General features: G+C 40.8%; 1 protein-coding gene across 3 annotated transcripts in view; it reads right to left on the reverse strand.

Moving 5' to 3' along the window:
- Positions 1-284: 284 nt before the first annotated feature.
- Positions 285-14,592, reverse strand: part of ENPP2 (ectonucleotide pyrophosphatase/phosphodiesterase 2) — a 68,250-nt gene continuing 53,942 nt past the window's right edge. For all 3 annotated transcript variants that reach the window (XM_044422107.1, XM_044422106.1, XM_044422108.1), the window contains 5 exons: positions 13,799-13,934; positions 13,069-13,146; positions 8,753-8,885; positions 6,770-6,926; positions 285-917 (listed from right to left, as the gene is read on the reverse strand). In XM_044422107.1, coding sequence (XP_044278042.1) covers positions 744-917; positions 6,770-6,926; positions 8,753-8,885; positions 13,069-13,146; positions 13,799-13,934 — 678 coding nt within the window. In that variant the 3' untranslated portion in view covers positions 285-743. The remainder of the gene's footprint in view (positions 918-6,769; positions 6,927-8,752; positions 8,886-13,068; positions 13,147-13,798; positions 13,935-14,592) is intronic.

The raw sequence follows: 14,592 nt of genomic DNA on the forward strand, positions 1-14,592 counted from the left end.
TTGCACGTGGATGGACACAAACAGGAATTCAGTGCAAGGGTACCTTCCCACTCACGTTCTCCTGGGCTACCTAGACATGCTGCTTTTCCTATGCGGTGGATAGGCTACAGCCATCAGGTACCCATTGATGATGATGATGATGATGATGATGATGATGATGATAGTGTCACCCTCCATGAATATGTGCAACCCCCTTTAAAGCTCTCCGAATCAGTGACCATTACAGCATTCCATGGCAGCAAATCCTAGATAGTCAAAACGTTCTCTGAGAAAGGAGCACAAAGTAAAAACTGAATGTGTGGTTTTATTATATTTAAGTTTCTATTCTCTATGGAGCTTAAATACACTTATCACATAGTTAATAGTAATTGTCATTTTACCTGTCTGATACACAATACAGGACTAAAAAAAAAAAAAGAATGAGGCAAAGGAGTGCTGGAAAAATTAAGATTCCTCAAAGTAAGTAATTGATTCTGCAGCACCGTTTTAGAAGCTTTGACCAAGAGACTCAAGTGTTGCTAACACTCTGAGCGTTCTCTCAGGAAAAAGGAAAGGAAAAAAAGACCAAACACATATGCCCTACATTAAAGAATAAAAAACCTGACACAACTTTAATATATTTAAGATTTGATGCAAGATTAAAACACACTAATAATTTTAATGTCCTGTTTCAAATTAATAAATATAATATAAAAATATACACCACTTCATGAGAGAATGGAACGGCTGAGTTTAAGAGATGATTAAATTTCACTTTCAAATGTATACAGGAATGTCTTTAAAGAAAGGATTTCTGTGTAGCTTCGGCTGGTCTTCCTGAAGAAGTCCAAGCTGGTAAGCTGCTCAATATCACGTATTCGGGCGGTGTGCATTTTCAAGAGTTCTTCAACCCATCGGGATTCATCCTCGGAAGAATTCTGGAATTGAAAAGCAACTTTACTGAATATATGCTCTCCTTTTAGAAAGAGTGTTCCACCATCCATAATAGTTTATAATTTTTGTAGAAAGATGTTTTTATATGTTGAGAAGAACTGGTAGGTAAATTCGCCTCCCAATAACTATCAACTTGGTCCTTAGAAACATCTTCTGAGGAGCTTCTCTGGTTGCCCCTGCCAAATGAAATATGGCAGTCGGCAACTGGAGAAAGGACCTTTCTGCCGTCACCAGAACAGCTCACCTGGACGCTACCTTGTGGTCCTTTGGACACCAGGTAAAACCCTTCTTTTTTTCCCAAAAGCTTTTTAATCTTAATGTTTTAGCTCTTTATTATTTGTTTGTTTTGTATTTATACACTGCCCCCCTGCTCCTAATGGATTCTCTGTTGTCTCCTGTTATTCGTTTTATTTTAGGGTTTATGGTGTTGCTGGTTTATGTTATAATTGATCTTTGCATTTTGCAGGGTTTTATGGTTTCAGAGTACCTTATTGGTGGAAAGTACATAAATAAAATGAAAATAAATGTTTACTTTCTCCTATAGTCAGATCCAAAATTAGCCGAAGCTTCACCCATCCCTCTTCTTTCTCCTGGCTTTCAGGATATTTATAGCTCTTAACAGCTATAATTATTCTGAAAACAAGAAGACATGATTCCCAGGGGTTTTCTGGACAAACAGGGCAGCTACTAATAGGATCTCTGTAGCTACTGCCAATGGTAATGCAAAACTTTCACCCTATTGTGCAAATGAGGCTGCAGAAATGGGACATCATTTGGGCCTCTCTTTTTTTAAAGAAAAATTAAAAGTAAGCCCCATGTTGCAGGTTGCAGGTAAATATCGGAGTAAAACAGCTTCAAATTCTTGCCTTGTACTGTTGAAACAATGTAACTTTAACACTGAAACAAAGCTATCAGACCAGGTTAAATATATGGCATGAATGATAAAGGTAACACTCTATTTTTATCAACCATCCACTTTCATTGTAAAGGTAATGAACTCAACACCTTGGAGACTTTGGCCTTCAAGAACTGCTCAGTAATAATACCATGTGTTGATTTTTAGTGTTTTGCATTTTAAGTTGTATTTCTTTGTAATGGTACATTTCCTATTTTAAAACCGCAGAAATCCACCGGCAGAGAACTTCTGTCAGTGCAAGACCAGAGTGAAGGCTCTCGCATGTTGGTTCAAGCTGCACAAAGCCAGGAAATGGGAAGCAAAGGTTGCTGCTTCAGCAAAACACCTCTGGTAGTCAGTAACGATGTAGTGTGTTGTCACAAACTGTGCTTGCTTACAAGCAACAAAAAGGTATGAATCAACTCACAGGAGGATTCCTCTAGGAATAGGAAGGTTCATATGTATCCTAAGTTACTATAGGGCCCAAGCAACACGGGGCCTCTGTGTTGCTTGCAGGCACTCCATCTTCCCCATGTAGATCTGGGCCCACAAGATGCAGCTACATGGAAGGTAAGAATGCACAAGCACAATTGGTGGTAATTCACACATGACTGCAGATCGCCAGCCATGTTGTAAAAGCATGAGCCTTAGTTTCCAGGATCCTGGTTTTGTGAAGCCTGACGTACATGAGTTAGCTTTATCTCAGGTCTTAAATTGACAGGTTTCTGAGCACTAATACAAATTCCAGACCAAAGAAACACACGCCAGAGCAATGGATCTTCCCCTCCCCCTCTTCTAAGATCACTCCCTGTTTGTCCTCTTACTTTAACTTAATTTAACTCAATAAGTGGCTTTGGTTTTGAAGCATACACGAGCAGGAAATTATTCCACAGGCATTCCAGTTTTTCAGAATCAACACATTATGGAAAGATTTGCTCAGATGTTTACTGCTAAAGAAAAATCTAACAGTTTCTCTAAGTTTAAAACTTCCTTCTAAACACCCTCTACTTTTCACTCTATTTAAGCCGCAGAACTAGGGTAGCCTTCTGTCCTGTTTTCGAGATGACAGCCCCTCTCTCTGAAGGCATCTTTTGCTGGAAGACCTGTCCAATCCAAACCCAGATTAAAGGGCAAGAAATGTAAGAAGGGGGACTTGAAGTTTCCTGCCAACAGCAAAGCTAAAGTCTTCCCCTTATGGTGAGTTGTCCTGTATTTGTATTTAAATTATATTAGTTATTTCCACATTTTATCTATATGTATAAATTAATGCATACAAATATTATGCAAATCTGTGCCATCTTTCTGTAGTGCTGAATAATTGGCCACCTTTTATCAAACAGACCTACATTTCATGTGTGGGAATGGAAAACATGCTACCAAAAGGGCATTAAAAGTTTGCTTCACATCATGGCCAGATTGACAACAACCAACCTCTCACATGGATGCACCTAACAAATCAGGTGGTTATGAAGCACCACCAGGTGGCTCTGTATCACCTGAAATTATTCTAAAATTCAAAGCAGATATAGATTTAAGAAATAAACCAGAAACTCGGAGCTTTTCTATACAAGATGGTGAACTGTTGTGAGCTTGAAGCTTTGTTGCAGAATCGAGAACTTTTGCACAAAGAGCTTTTCCTTTTCTGCATTTCTGATATAACACCTTTAGGTGGCACTGTGCTATAACAGAATATTGCAATTGTGCAAGTAGGAAAATATATTTTCTTTCGCTTTCAGAAATAATACCCCCCCACATGCTTACACACACACATAATGGGCAAGTGCTCTTTAAAAAGAGAAACAAAACTGAAAGATCACAACTTTGTCTAACGAAGCCATAAGCCACCATGACTAAACCACAAACCACCATGATTTTTCTACACAAGGATCATGAACTCCTTGTGTAGAAAAATCTTTCAATTTCAGTTACTAGGACAGATGTGTACAGCATTTGCCTTATCAAAATTAGAATCATTCTGGATAGCAAAGCACAAGAATGAGGTTTATCCCATCTTTCACAGTTTCTGGGCTTTTGCTTTCTTGGATGCCGGTACAGCTGCTGCATCTCCATCTAGAAAACCTTTGCAGCACTTGTATCCTTACATATAGTGCTTGTGTCTTAATTAGCACAACCTTTCAACTGAATGCACAATCACTAGCCCATAAAAATAGTTATTATCCCACCCATACGAGTCTTCTGTGACTCTTACTCACTTCATTGTTTAAAGAGAAGGACCATTTTACCACAGATGTTCCGTCAGCATGCCATTTATAGTCTAAGAATTATAATTAGTGGATTCTTTGGCTTACTTAGCGATCTTTATTGTTATGCATCGTCTTATTCTCTCACCTTTACATTGTTAAAATTCATCTCTTCTCTTCCTCCCTCCCCACTCCTCTGGGCAGGTTTTCAGTTTGTTTAAACTGACAGAACTGACGATGCATTACAACTGCTACTTAGCGTGATTAATTAGTGCATTACTACCTAAGTAGTTATGCATATTATTTTAAGTGGCTCATCCACTTCCCGCATTGTATGAGTGCCCATCCCTCTTCACAGCTTCAGTCAATAGAAACAGATGGCAAAATACAAAGGAAAAAGGAAAAACCAGCAGTGTGCTTGATTTTGATAAAGGGATACTCTTGCTGTGTGAATATACTTAATGAGCATGACTTGTGAGGAACCACTCAGAGATATATCTGCAAAGGAGAGGGATGCCAAAATATTAAATGTTTAACATCTCAGTGCTTTAGATTTAATTGATTTTTAAAGTTTGTGTGTGTGTGTGTGTGGGGGGGGGGTTGATCATGGAAGAGATGCTGTTTAAGAACGTGGAAATATGAGAAGAGCCCTGGTAGATCAGCCCAGGCGTCCATCTAGTCCAGCATGCTGTTCACGTGCTGGCAGACCAGCTAACAGGACAGGAGTGCAAAACCATCAGCCCACGCTTTCTCCCCAGCAGTGGAGGTGCATAGGTGTTTAGGAGCGAGGAGGGCAGTCGCTCTTGGGGCAGGCCTATCTGGACTCAGGACAGGGGTGTGGGGAGGGCTCAGAATGTGGGCCAATTCCAGAGGTTGAGAGGAGAGGAGCAGAGGCACTTCCCTCAAGGCCAGACTCCCCAGGTGCTCCGACAGCCTCTGAGAACAACCAAGAAGGGCCGCTATCAGCAAGGGCTTAGAACAGGGAAGCTTCTCAGAGACAGACCCAATGGGTACAGCTCTCAGCCCCACGATGTGGCATCGGTAGAGAAGGGTTCCCCAGTTAGAGGGTCAATGTGCTGAGAGCTGGCATGCTCATTTCCATAAGCCTTCCCCTGAAAGTGTTTGTGCATACCCATAAGGAGAACTCCTAGAAGTTAATACTGGATTTGATTCAACTAACCGCTCTGTACATGCTCAGAGATTCATTCTGGGTCACTGTGCTTCTGGAATACACTTTGGAGAATAAAGAATGTTTTCCAGGGAAGGTCTGTGGCTTTGAATGTGAAAAAAAGGGAAACAACTCACAGCATATTAGGCACACTGCTTCTGATTAGCCATCAGGACTAGTAGCCATTGGGCCACTTATCCTCTGAGAATTTCTCTAATTCCCCATGAATTTGTTCAGTCCCCTTTCAAAGGCTTCTAGATTGGAAGTGAACTCCATAGTTTAATTCTGCACTGTATGAAGTAGTCCTCCTTTTCATCCACTCTGAATCTCCCAGAAATCCACTTCATTAGGGTCTCATATCATGGGAAAGGGAGAAAAATGTCTTGCCACACACAATCCTGTGTGGCTCTGTCACACCCCATTTACTCCCCGTTTTTCTAAGCTAAACTGACTGCTTGGTGTTTATCTTTTAATGTGTGATTGCGTGGTTTTCATATTGGATCAGTTGGCTTCTTTTTAATCTTTTAAATAGGAAGGCCAGTTAATATGTTTTCAAAATCCTGAAAAAGCAGCTCTCCCATCATCCACAACTATGGCAGCTGTGGCTGATGGGAGTGCAGGCACATTAGGAGAAACACAGTTCTCCCATTGTTCTAGCCTCTGCTTTAATGCCTCCAGCAAAAGAGAGCCGGCCTCCTCTCATGGCAGTCAGTCCACTGCTGAATTCTCTTTCTGCAAAGCTTCTAATGACTGCTCAGCTGAACTCTGCTTCTGGGCACTGGTTCTAGTCCTGCTCCCTGGACCAACTGAGAAGACCATTTCATATCCTCGGAATCTGGGGACCCGTGTTTTTGCAATGGGTAATGGGCTTTTATTGTGATTATTTGTTGTTCGTTTACAATATATTTTAAGCCATCCTGGGGGCTCCGTGGAGCAATTGGCAGGATAAAAGTCTCAAAGAATGAAGGTAGCCTACTATTAGAAACCAGGCTGACAACCGATCACAACTATGAAGCAGGCCTCCTGCCAGTTTCCACTGTTGACTGACAATGGAAATTAAAACATATCCTTTATTGAGGCTTGGTTTAAAAAAGCCTGGTGTGTCATGACTATGAATAAAGTCACAATTTAGCACCCTGAATTTGGCTTACATTTAAGTTAGATACCTCTTAGTCATTGAAGCTCTGGCACTGGGCCACCATATTATTATTATTATTATTATTATTATTATTATTATTATTATTATTATTATTTAGTTATACCCCATATTTTTACTGAAAAAGATCCAGGGCAGCTTACATAATCCTGTAAATGTATGGTTTATTCACACTCCCTTATCATTTCTGTGCATCTGCTCCAGAAGAGACCCCAGTTCTACACTCAACTCCAAAAGACTAACCAAAAGTTTGATTGGCTCAGCTTTTGACCCAGTTTTAGAAATCTGAACCATGACTGTGAGAATCACAGACCTGAATAAGACTCCCATCAAGATTAAAAGAAGTTATTTCATCTTTTGTTTTGATGCATTCATGTTGTAATTTAAAAACCCAACAGGAATCTCTTTGGACTTACTAAACAGCTCTCATCGTTGTCAGGCCGGTGTGGGAATATATATGACAGCACAGATAGTGGTCCATCACACTTGTCAGCAGGTTGCGTGAAATCTAGGCAACTTGTGATGATTGCATAGTAGTGGGTTGGAACCGGAATTGAACTTCCTTCCACATAGCTAGAAGACAGGAAATGCTTTCAATGTTGTTATTGTTTTACAAATTCTTCTAAAAGGAGACATACTGGAAATGTTTCTGAGAAAAGATCTACCAATTTTTGCTACCCATCAGAAGGGATACAGATATAGATATAGGATACAGAAGGAATTCAAAATTCTCACAGACAAAGGATCAAACTAGGTGGCGGGAGATTTGCAAACAGGTCAGCCAAATCCTTCAAACCCATCACCATATGGATTACTCTTAGTTCCCAACACATCTTAAAATATAATCCCTTTCAAAGACAAATAATTCTGTTTTTTATTTCTAAGGCACAATAAGAAGGTGCTAACTTCTCAGCTGCAGCTAATGCCATCCAGCCAATTGGTGGCTTTCTTGTGAGTTACAAGAGACTTGTGGATTTTGTGATTACCCAAGAGGCAAAAAATGCTGGTGAAACTTGCCACGTTGGAGCCTGGATACAGACTTCTTCAAAGACGATGATAGCATTGCAATACCTCCTAATTCCTTCCTGATTGTAATCCCAACCAGAGAAGTACTTCCTTAGGAAAACAACTTCATGTAATGCTGGAGGTTGTATTAGGCCCCTCACCCTAATTTAACATAAACACTGAAGAACTCGGAGAGGTTTCTGGACCCAGCCTTGCTCCTAGGTTCTCAGGGATAGCCCACGACTAGGCTCCATGCACAGCCTTGGCTATTCCAGTCATTATGTCCTTTCCTAATGAAGGGCATCTGGGCCTTGTCAAGAATGCCATCTTCACATCCAAACTGAATTACTTTCAAACATACTACATGGGGCTGGATCAGAAAAGTATTTGGACACAATACTTTCAGCTGACACAAAATATGACAGCCATACCGATTTCTGAAGCCTGCTTTGCTGATCGAATCAGTCCAGTTTTGTTTCATTGGCACTGCTTACAGTTAATTTTTGCAAACCGTTCAGGGGGCTGGCCCTTACATACAAAGCTCTGAATTAATTGGGACTAAGCTGTTTGAAGAACCCTATATCCTCCCATGCAATCCTGCCTTCCCACCCTGAGGCCAACATTGGTGCCCATGCACTTTTGGCAGTCTAGTTGGTTGGAACACAATGCAGATTTTTCCCACATAGCATCCTTGTTGTAGAAGTTCCTTCCTAGAGAAATTCTGTGGACACAGTCTTCAGGCAATGATGCTTTATTTCTCACAGGTTTTATAGCAGGTTAATCTTCCCCTGTTTACGTTAACTCACTAGATAAACTCTGGTAGGGCATGAAGGACTATAGTTTTTACTTTGCTTGATGTATTTTATGAATTTTTGCTAAGCTGCTTGGAGCTTATTTTATAGAGAAACATGAGTTGTGGATTTTTAAATGCTGCAAATAAGTATTTTTGATTTAATTTTAGAAGGAAATCCCGCTTTTTCAAGCCAATCTGATTATTTTTGCTACTGTTAACATTGCATTTATATCTTGTCTTTCTTCTTGCAAGGCGGCCTACTTAGTTCCATTTTATCTTTACAATAACAATCCTGTGAAGCGGGTTGTGACTCCCCACAGTGGGGACTAGAACCCAGGTTTCCTGAGTCTCCAAACTAACACTGGCATCCCCACACCATACTGACTGACATGATCTGGAGAAAGTAATCCCTTGCAAGGAAGAAATAAAAATTGATTAAGAGCACTGAACAGAATGCACTGAAAATCAGGCATCGGAGCAGGACATACTGTATGCCTTCGAAAACTAAACAAGTCTTACTCAGACAAAAAGGGCCTACATTGGAGAGTTTGTTCCCGAGTAAGTGTGCCTAGGATTGCCACCTAAAACAAAAGATTCTTACATTTTTATTTTGTCTGGCGTGTCATGTAAACCGTCAAAGTCATAATCAAAGATGGGTCCAGTGATAATATTGACTCCATTCCGTTCAATGGCATATCTCTTCACCAAAACCCGTTGGAAGTAATTCCACACCTCTGCATGAAGTGAGAAGAGGAAAGACAAATACAAAAGTATAATTAAATCAATCTGAAGAAGCAATATATATACATAGCAAATCCAAATGGACTTTGAGGTTTGCAGAAATACAAGAAATCTTTGGGGGGGGGGGACTTCAAGTAGGAAATTCCCCTCCAAATTAAAAGAAAATGCATTGAGGACTGAGCATGGGCAATGAGTGTGGGATGCTGGTTGTGCAGAAAAAAATGGAAAATGGGAGTACGGATGGCGTGGCTGGAATGCTGAACACCACACCATACAGCATCCCTTTTTCTGTGGTCTGTATAGATCACGTAGGACCTCTTTCTCACAGCTCTCTCTTTTCTATGATCATGCTGTGGAGTTATCTATATCAGCAGGATGACCAGGGGCAAGAAGAAAGCTTAATCCCTGTTATATCATAAATTGCACCACTTTATTCTCATCCTCACTACAATTGCAATTCACAGCTGTGTGGAACAAATACAGTGCAGGGCGCTGGAGACGCTGCTGATGTCCTCAGTGCCAGGGACTCCATGCAGGTGCGAAGTCTCTCACAGAGAGGACAGAGGTATGCATTGCAATGTGCCAGTCCAGCTTCCATACCTGCCCAATCCAGGCTTTTGATGGGCATTTTGCTATCATTTAATAAGAAAGCACTGAACAGGTATCAGATTAGGACATATGCCTTTGAAAACTAAACGAGCCTTAGTCAGACAAAAAGGGGTTAACAGGGTTGTAAGTATTCTCTGATGAGCAGGTTAATATAAATATCTTTTTAATATAAATATAGCATGCTATATGGAGGTGGTGATTGTTACATGTCATCAAGTTGTCTCCAAAGAATGGGGACCATGTGAATGAAGGCCCTCCAAAAACATCCTTTCCTTTACCACCTTTACATGAGTACATGCCATTTTAATTAAATATACAAGCACAAAAATAAAATGCATTTAAAATCATGCATCGGAATCAACCTCAGTTTAGGCCCTCTGAATACAGATTCTAAAACTGTTTCACATTTGAAGTGCTTCTTCCTTGCCTTTTGATCAAAGGTCCAAAATAAGCAAATCATCATGGTACTGCAGATCTATTTTGTCTCCAGGGGAAGGATAAAAAGCAACCATGTTTTGAGTCCCCATTTTCCTTTTCCTTCCTTAGGCCAGGTCTTCAACAAAGGAAATACACAGTGCCATTCAGAGGCTGGCATTGCCTTGGGCATTACACAGATACAGCATTGTTCTTTCCCTGGACAAAACAAGGCAGCTCCTGTCCGGCAGTTTTTCACATGACCCTGGGCATGTAAGTACACAACTGCAGTTCCCTGATTTTACACTTCTGAAGAGTCTCTTAGGGAGATCATACCATTTGCCCTATGCAATGTATTTATATATGCATCTATATAGTTGCATAGCTGCTTGGAGAGCTTCGGCTAGTGGATGGTATAGAAATAGGGAGGAGGAGGAGGAGGAGAGGGGCAGGTGTGTCCAGTGGGCATGCCCATAAAGCCAGCAGCACCCAGAAAGGGAAAGAGTCCCCTTGGTGGAAGTGCCCCACTTATGGAGTGTCTATCCAAGCCAGTGAGGGAGTTAGCTCCCTTTAAGCATCAGGTTAAAGCCATTTTATTTCCCAAAGCGTTCCAATGGCTAACTCATGATCTGTTACTTTATTTAACATCTGCCTTTGTGTCTTGCTTTCCAGTTCATTTTCTGAATGGTTTCCCCAGACAGCTTTCTCTGCCTCTTTTGATTGCATTCATAGCTTGAACATTTCTTCATTTTTAACAGACGTGTTAGTAGTTGCAAGCTATTTCGGGGGTAGCTGTCAAAAAGTATCATAGAAATACTTCAAAAAGAAATCCCCACCCCACCCCCAATCTGTGGGAAAATTATTACTAGGTGGGAGAAAAATTTTCTATGCAGCTACTTTGGCATCTGTAGTTACTATTTCTGCAGGATATTTAAAAGACGGCCCCTTTGCACGCATGAATTGCAATCATCTTCCAAGGCTTGGCTCAGCCTTCTGCCACCAAGGCTAATGCAGTTCCCAAGGACATGAAACAGGGGCCATTTTAAGCAGCAGAGTTCCAGTTATGGAATTCCCCAAGCCAACCCATCCCGGCGAGGTCCAGCTGGCTCTTTCCTGTTTTCCCTTCAGTGGGCAGTTGTGATATGTTTGCTCCACTAGCCTCTTCATGCATGTTATCTAGATGGGCTTTTCTATGTGCTTCTGTTAATCTACTGTATCACCTTTCGGTTTCGTTACGGAGCCCTTCCTTTACTACTTTTCCTATGCAATAACCCCTAGGTGGCAATGTGCTGTCCCGGAGTACACAATCACACAAGTCGAGACGGTGTTTTGTTTCGCTTTCTTTAAATAATACTGCCTTTTCTTCTCCCACCCACACCTCCCAAAAAGCAAAAACTGAGGCATATTGGAGGGTAACATCATTGTCTAAATAACCCACATGCAACTGTGAGAAGGACATGATGAGTGCACAATAAAAACTGGATGTGGAAAAGCTCGTTTTTGTTTTAACTTTGAATACTTCCTTAATTTTAGTTGCTGTGTTTTTAATATAGCTTCAAAGGTAATACGAGGGTTTTAAACAAAAGGCAGTACAGCAATATTTTGTATATGAATAAATAGCATGCATATGCCAGGATTCTGTGGCTTGGCATAGAAAACAGATGCCAGGTTTTGGTGGGCTCCGGCACCAGTGGCAACAGAAATGCAAGTCACTCATTGCATTAGGCCCCTTCCGAGGAATTAACTTGGATCAGGAGCTTGAAGTGCATCTTCCCACACTCCCATGTATAATTTCCTTGGCTCCACAATAAAAGATGTTCATTTGTGTGATGGCCAAGAAGACAATTACGGTTTGAACCGGTTATTATTTTTGCAACAGGTCAATTGTGAAGCTTAAATATGAAGCAGTGACTCTTGCAGACTCAGACTACCTTGACTTCCTTGTTACAAGGGCAATGTGCAATAGGAGTAATTAAAAATAGGAGCTCAGGATGCTGATTTCCCCATTTTTGGAAGGAACACCACCTGTATAGGAGAGGATGCACCCATCCATATGAAGCCATCTGATTCTTCTCTGTGCTATACTACCCTGATATCTAGGTGTGCATTCCACTGTATTTTCCCCACAGAGTGACTTTACACAAAAACACAATAAACTCCATTATTAGTAGTATTTTAATTTATTAGCTGCCTTTAAAAAAAAAAACCAAAAAACAAAAACTCAAGGCATCTTGTAACAAGGATTAAGACATGTAAAAATTAAAACAATTTAAAATAGTGCATTTTGAAATTTAAAATGCCCAGTAAAATCAAGAAGCCCATCATATACAGTGCAATGCCAGGGAACAGAGGAAAGTCTTGCCCTGGCCCGGCAGACCTCATGGAGGAAAGCATTCCACATTTAGGTGCTACTACTGAGAATGAGCTCTCCCTTGTTGCCATCCTCCCAAACTCCCTTGGGGAGGAAGGGAGCCTCAGGTCTTGATCACAGCATACACGTAAGAGGAAAAACCAAGATCCAAACCTGTCACTCTATACCCAACTTATAGCTTGTGTTTTGGCATGGGCTCTTGCAGTTAGGAAGGTATGAAATGAAGCATCACAAGATATCATGAAGCACCATTCTGGTATCCTTGGTTGAAAGAACATTTTAAAAATCTCTAAGTAAGTAAGTAAATATGTAAGTAAGTGAAGAACAGCTATGTCTGGGCAACCTGAAAAAACAGCCAACTGATAGGAATTTTATATGCATATCTGAAGTGCACAAGATTGGTTCTTATAGTGCCGCAGAAACTAGTAACATTCTGATACCTTCACAGGTAGCCCACACCTGGTAGAACATTCAGGTGGCATTATGGGTAGACATTGGTCTAAACTCAGTGGAAATGCAGCTGAATACACAATAGTTCTCTTGAATCTGATAGTATTTTCTCGGGAAGATGGAGGAATCACTGTTTCTGTACAAATGTGTACAAAATGTGTTCCATAGTGGAGCTAATTAGGTCTCTAAATAACAACCACCTTTATTTACTTATTTTCTATCCCGTCCCCTACAGAACGTCCCAGGATGGCTTACAATAAATAATAGATAAGCCCATCTATGAGACAGAAACTGGATTTTACCAAACCAAATCATAAGAACAGGGCACTTACTTTTGAAGGCAGGATACATTGGAATGACATTTGTTATTAGAAAAGCATCATATTTTGCTTCTGCTGAGGAGCTGAGCTCTGGAAAAAATTCAAGAAGAGTTAGCATGTCAGGGTTATTTTGCACTGGCACCCTTCAGTGGTGGCATGGAGCTGATACTGAGAAGGGACTGCAGGGCTATCAAAGGTTTCTACCAGAAGGAAACATCAGGAGTTGGAACAACCTCCAGTTGCTCCATGCTAAATGATGGTTACATATTCAGTTTGCATTATATGTGCAGCGGCTATTTCCAGCAACAAAGGTTAGCGTAGTCACAGTGGCCCAAAGCTGTAAGGTAATTCTGTTGGCTGAAGGAAAACGGCTGACGGAAACCATCCAAATGGGTGGCCATCGCTCTATCTTGTGGTGGCCAATTCCATAGTTCGACTATGTTCCTCTGCAGAGGGTCTCCCCACCAATATCGCCAGACTTACACCTCCATGTTTTATTGCAAGTAATACAATGTGCAGTCAACTCTTCCCAAGATCACTGCTTGATTATGTGGGCCAAAGAGGGCCACAGCTGTTTGGTTTAAGCCGTGGCCTGCCTCTTCAGCCACGGGAATTCTGGAAGCAAAGAGGGAACTTCTCTAGGTGCTCACATCCGTACTTTACATCCCAGCCCAAGTTTTGTATCACTATTCATATTGGCAGTGAATAGCAAAATCATTCCTCACGTCCTGTTTCAACTTACGGGGAGGAAATAGAAATCCATAAGACATTTGTCTGTCCACTCGGTAGGCCGTACAGCACTGACTGTTGGTTGGAGAAATGCGCAGGTCTGGCCGTACACAGTTGACCAACTGCTCTGGGACTCCAGACACCTCTGCCTGCAATGAACGAGGAGGAATGAGAAGCGCTACTCTTATGTTCTGTTTCAGATGAAGATCATTGCAAATACATAACTTTTTGAGGTGCCTCAAATTCTACAAGAGCCTAAGCCGATTTAACACAATCTAAATGAGAATGCTGGAATGCTGAATGTTTTAACAATTAATTGGTTTTATCCTTGTTTTTGTCATTATTTATTGGATGCAGTGTGCTGTGTGTCGTGCCGTTGTTATGGTTTCTTTGTTCTTGGTGTTTGTTTGTTTGTTTGTCTTTTGTAAGCCGTCCAGAGACTTTTAGTAATGGGACAGCACAGGATTTTTTTAAATAAATAAAAAATGAATATGTCAGGCTTCTCAGCTTTTTCATAGTCTGTGAAATGAGCATCATAATAATTAAGTCTTGCAAATAATTGTGCACGCTGCAAAATCCTATATGTTGTGCTATATAGAAGAGGCGTAGTTTGTATATGAATGGAAGATATATATTATATACTTATGAAGATATTACAATACTCCACTTTTAGCTGCCAGCTTTAAAGGAATGGCTATTGATATTTGAAAAAAAAAAAGTGTTGGTCTAGACAGTTGCCGTAACAAGAGCATTGGATTCATCCATTCATTCAGTTATTGCCAGATTCTATTTGGTCTTTGAGCCAAA

This window comes from Varanus komodoensis, unplaced genomic scaffold (assembly GCF_004798865.1).
Source record: "Varanus komodoensis strain SLA01 unplaced genomic scaffold, ASM479886v1 scaffold12, whole genome shotgun sequence".
NCBI lineage: Eukaryota > Metazoa > Chordata > Lepidosauria > Squamata > Varanidae > Varanus > Varanus komodoensis.